At 32.1% G+C, this 4454-nt stretch overlaps 1 protein-coding gene across 1 annotated transcript; it reads left to right on the top strand.

The window, feature by feature from the left end:
* Positions 1-631: 631 nt before the first annotated feature.
* Positions 632-3129, top strand: LOC18600743 (bidirectional sugar transporter SWEET7b-like). Its single transcript, XM_007031373.3, has 6 exons — positions 632-665; positions 1087-1123; positions 1657-1876; positions 2407-2565; positions 2724-2843; positions 2943-3129. Exons 1-6 carry the CDS (start codon positions 632-634, stop codon positions 3078-3080), a joined length of 708 nt encoding a protein of 235 aa, XP_007031435.3. The 3' UTR covers positions 3081-3129.
* The last annotated feature ends 1325 nt before the right edge of the window (positions 3130-4454 follow it).

Below are 4454 nucleotides of genomic sequence, written 5' to 3' on the forward strand. Positions count from 1 at the left end.
AAGAGAAAAAAATATTTTTTTAAATTTTATTATTTATAAAAGCTAGTTTTAAAAAAATTTTCAAAAATTTTATTAAACTTGATTTTTATTTTTAAGAGATAGATAAATTAAAAAAAAAAGACCAAAACTAATAAAAGAGCAAAAGCAGCAATCGAATATCCAACACGTGACTTCACGTTATTAATTCAAAAATCGTTGACTATTGCTGACATGGCAAAATGCTATTGGTGAAACCAGGTAAATCTAGAAAGCCTTCCCTAATAATCCGCAATGTTTTCGGGTAAGAGTGGCAGTCTTGGTAATTTCCATTGAAAGTCGACACCAATGAAATATTTTGCCGCAACAAACCAGGGAAACCGTTAAGACGCCGCTTCTCAGTGGGAAGCCATGCAGTGTGCATGCACTAAGGAATTGAAGTAGGATTATTAGAGGATAATTAATTTCCTTGTTTGGAAATCCCTAAAAAGGTAAAACCTTATCTACGCAGATTCTCTTCGACCTAAACCCTTCCTCTCTCTCCCTATATCTATTCACATTCTCACCCTTTAATTCCTCAAACAGCTATCTCCATATATCTCTCTGATCCCTCTCTGTGTGCGTCCTTCTCTTTTTGCTGCTAAAGCTTTCCAAGATGGGAACTTTTCGTTATGTCGTCGGCATTATCGGTATATATATCTCTCTCTCTCTCTCCGCTTAATTTATCTGGAGTATTCTTTTTCTTTTGTTTTTTTGTTGATCTCCATGATCAGCGAGGTGTATTATACGTAAGTTGAATGTGCATTGCTTACTCGCCGTCTGAGTACAAGTTTCGATGCTTTTGATCGATGAGGATCAGTGTTGCAATAATCTTTTTCTTTATTTTTTAGTCGAATAAACGAAGAAATTATAAACAGTTTCAATTGTATTAATTTCTTTTTTTTTTAAATTTAAAGTAAATATGAACTGAAAATATTCGTTTATATCATCATTATTTACGTAAATGAACTTGTGAAGACTGAAGAGATATTCTACTTTATTATATATGCTTCTTAATTTTTTGTTTGATGATTATTTTCTTGAGTTTAATTTACACTTTGTTTTTGACAGGGAACATCATCTCCTTCGGCCTTTTCCTCTCCCCAGTGTAATCTCTCTCTCTCTCTCTCTCTCTAATTTTCTATGCAAACTGCTTTATGTTTTTTCTTAATTTTGTAATCTTACATTACTTCAAATGAATCGATGATTTGATATTAATTTGGACACATATCTTAGCGTAGCTAATTAATGTAATTATTTATAAGAATAATATAGATATTATAAGCATTCAATTACTCATTGATTTAACGGATAAGTATATATGCATTCTTCCTTTTTATGGTTTTATCTTGAAAGAAACATGTGTTTCTTTTATATATAAGTGAATTTGTAATTTAATTGGTATCAAGTTGAGTATATATAAGTCCTTTCTGAATTAGTGTTATTTTTTCATAAATAAATATTTTTTTAACAAATTGCATGATTTGAGAAGTGATATTTAAGTCTCTTTGGATGTTTTTATAAAGCTAAAGTGTATATATAGAATGCTTGATTATTTCTTCATAAATGTTGTGAATACGTATAGAATGATTATTGGATTGAAGCATATAATTCTTGTTGTTGATATGTATATATACATAGGCCAACATTCTACCGAATCCATAAGAAGAAGGCGGTGGAGGAGTTCCAGCCATATCCTTACTTGTGCACGGTTCTCAACTGCGTTTTCTGGATGTTCTATGGTCTCCCCATTGTTCGCAAGGACAACATTCTGGTCTTGACCATCAACACAATCGGCCTTGTCATAGAGCTGATCTACTTAACCATATTTGTCATTTATGCCAATGATCGGAAGAAAAGGGTACGAACCAATAACCACTCTCTTATTAACTAATTAGCTTAATATACAATAATTTTATGCATTCCTATTGGGGCGAACATTTTAATTGTCATGAATTTATATATGTGCGGGTATTATACTTAATTTCCTTTTGTTGTCATAATCTGGATATCTCTATATAAGTAATGGCCCTTGGCATGCTTGATTTCACGTTGGCGTCAATATTGCTAGAATTTTAGGATGAGTACGTATGTTAGATTGCACGTTAGCGTCAATATTTGGTGCAACTTAAGATGAGGGTTTCCAGAGTTTGGGTTTTGCTGCCATTGCCATGTAGTTATCCTTAGCCAATCAGTCCTCTTAGTCTGAAACACTTTTGAAAAACTATACGCATCAAAAGTCAAGGCAGCATGTTTGGTTTACTATAACTGATTGATGCTATATATGTAGCTATTTGATCTATATATATTAATTAATCCAGGTTCAAAAAATGATTGTGTCTGGCTTAAAAAGTTTCTAATTTGTGCTTAATTAATCTTCTATTTTCTCAGGTTCTTGTAGGCCTTTTCCTTCTTGGTGAAGCAGTTTTGACAGTAATCGTGGTTGTCATTGCTATGCTGGCCTTCGAGTTTAAGAACAGGGATATTTTCGTTGGGGTTATATGTGATGTCTTTAACATCATAATGTATGCCTCACCTCTTGCCGTCTGGGTACAGTCTCTCTCCTCAACTCCATTTCCTTCACCATCGCTGTTACTGTTACTAAGACCATCTATACCTCCATGGTGAATTGAACTATATACATATATATATATATGATGATGAATGCTGTAGATTAATTTCAATATTCTCTTTCTTGTGTTTAACAGAGAAAGGTTATCAAGACAAAGAGCGTCGAGTATATGCCGTTCTGGCTCTCAGTCGCCAGCTTAGCTAATGGTTGCTGTTGGACTCTGTATGCCCTCATCCAGCTTGACGTGTTCATCCTGGTAAAACTAGCTTTAGCTAATTGTTGACCATGGTAGTAATCTTGAATATGAAATTCTCCTTCTTACATACCCATTAACTATTTTGTTATGCCTTTGCAGATAAGCAACGGCCTTGGAGCAGTGTTTGGCCTTATGCAGCTCATTTTATATTCCTACTACTACTTCCTTGGGAAACGCGATACCAAAGAAGATGGAAAGCAATCAGAGCTTCAGCTTTCTAACCAGAGTTCAGTCTAAAGCTATTGAGGAAAAGAAGATAATTGCAGTTCCAAATTAAAGGGGAGAATTTAGTATTTCTTTTTCAGCTTACTTTGTTCCTTTGTTTGTTCCCAATTTGTGAATAGGAATAGGACTTCAATTTTGTGTCGAGTAGATGGGATGGAGTTTTTCTCGGTTGGTTTATGTTACTGGCAATGGATTTTGGGTTTTTGCTTAATTTGGATATTAGTACTTTGAAGGGTTTTGCTAAGGATTTTGTATACAAAGAAAAAATTAAAATCTTACCTTATCTGTTTTGCCCTATTGAATTTTTTATTATTTTTCTTTTTTATAGACTCCAATAATCATTTTTCCTATAAAATGTGATTGCCAAGAAACTACTCTCTTGTTATAGTACTGTCAATAGCAACTGCTGCTGGCGGTGGTGCCGCTGCTGCGGGCGGCGCTGGCTTGATCAGGTCCTTGGTGCGGTGGTGCCCGTACTCCGGGGCACAGCTGAGCTTCTTCCAAATGGGTGCATCGAGGGCAAAACTTGGCCATCCCTTTGGTTGAAACACTAGTTTTTCTATCGCCTCTCCATGGAAATGGAGCAAACAAATGGGCATTGACAACACAACCACTCTCATCCATAGCCGGCCCTTGGGTGAAACCACCCAAGCAAGGGCTTTAGCCCCCAATTTGGGAAGGCCTCAAATTTAGAGAAAATTCATTATTTTATAATAATTATAATATAATTAATTATATGAAAAATATATAAAAGTAAAAAATAAATAATAAAATTATTTGTTCTCTCACTTTTTTAATTATGTGCTTAATAAATTTTAATTTTTTATCACTTTTTTATTTTTAAAATGCTATTACTTCTCAACTATATTTTCTTATTTTCAATCAATTAACGATCATATGTATTTAATCTCAAACAGTTATTTTTTTCTCACTTATTTTTTTTATTTTCAATCAACTCATTTAATGATTTTTAACAGTTATTTTTTTTCTATATATAAAATCAATTATTTTTTTTCAATGTATAATATCTACTTTTAAATTCTTCTTTCTCATTTACTCTTACTTCCTTTAACTTTAATTTTTCTCTAAGGAATATATAAAAAATCTGTTTTTTTATTATTTTCATAAAGTCGTGAGCCTCATTTGTGATTTGCAATAAACATTCAACAATTAGATACTATTATTCTAATATTTACATATTTTTTTACTTTAATTTAAAGTTTATATCATATTAAAAGAACTTGATTATAAAAGTTTAATTAAAAAGTTTATATATCAAAAAGCTAAAAGAATAAAATTTTAATAAATTTTTTTAATTTTAATAAAAAAAAATTCATTTAAATATTTTACTTTAAACCTTTAAACTTATTAGACTACCTCTGCTCT

Source organism: Theobroma cacao, chromosome 4 (genome assembly GCF_053813885.1).
Source record: "Theobroma cacao isolate CCN51 chromosome 4, ASM5381388v1, whole genome shotgun sequence".
Classification (NCBI taxonomy): Eukaryota; Viridiplantae; Streptophyta; class Magnoliopsida; order Malvales; family Malvaceae; genus Theobroma; species Theobroma cacao.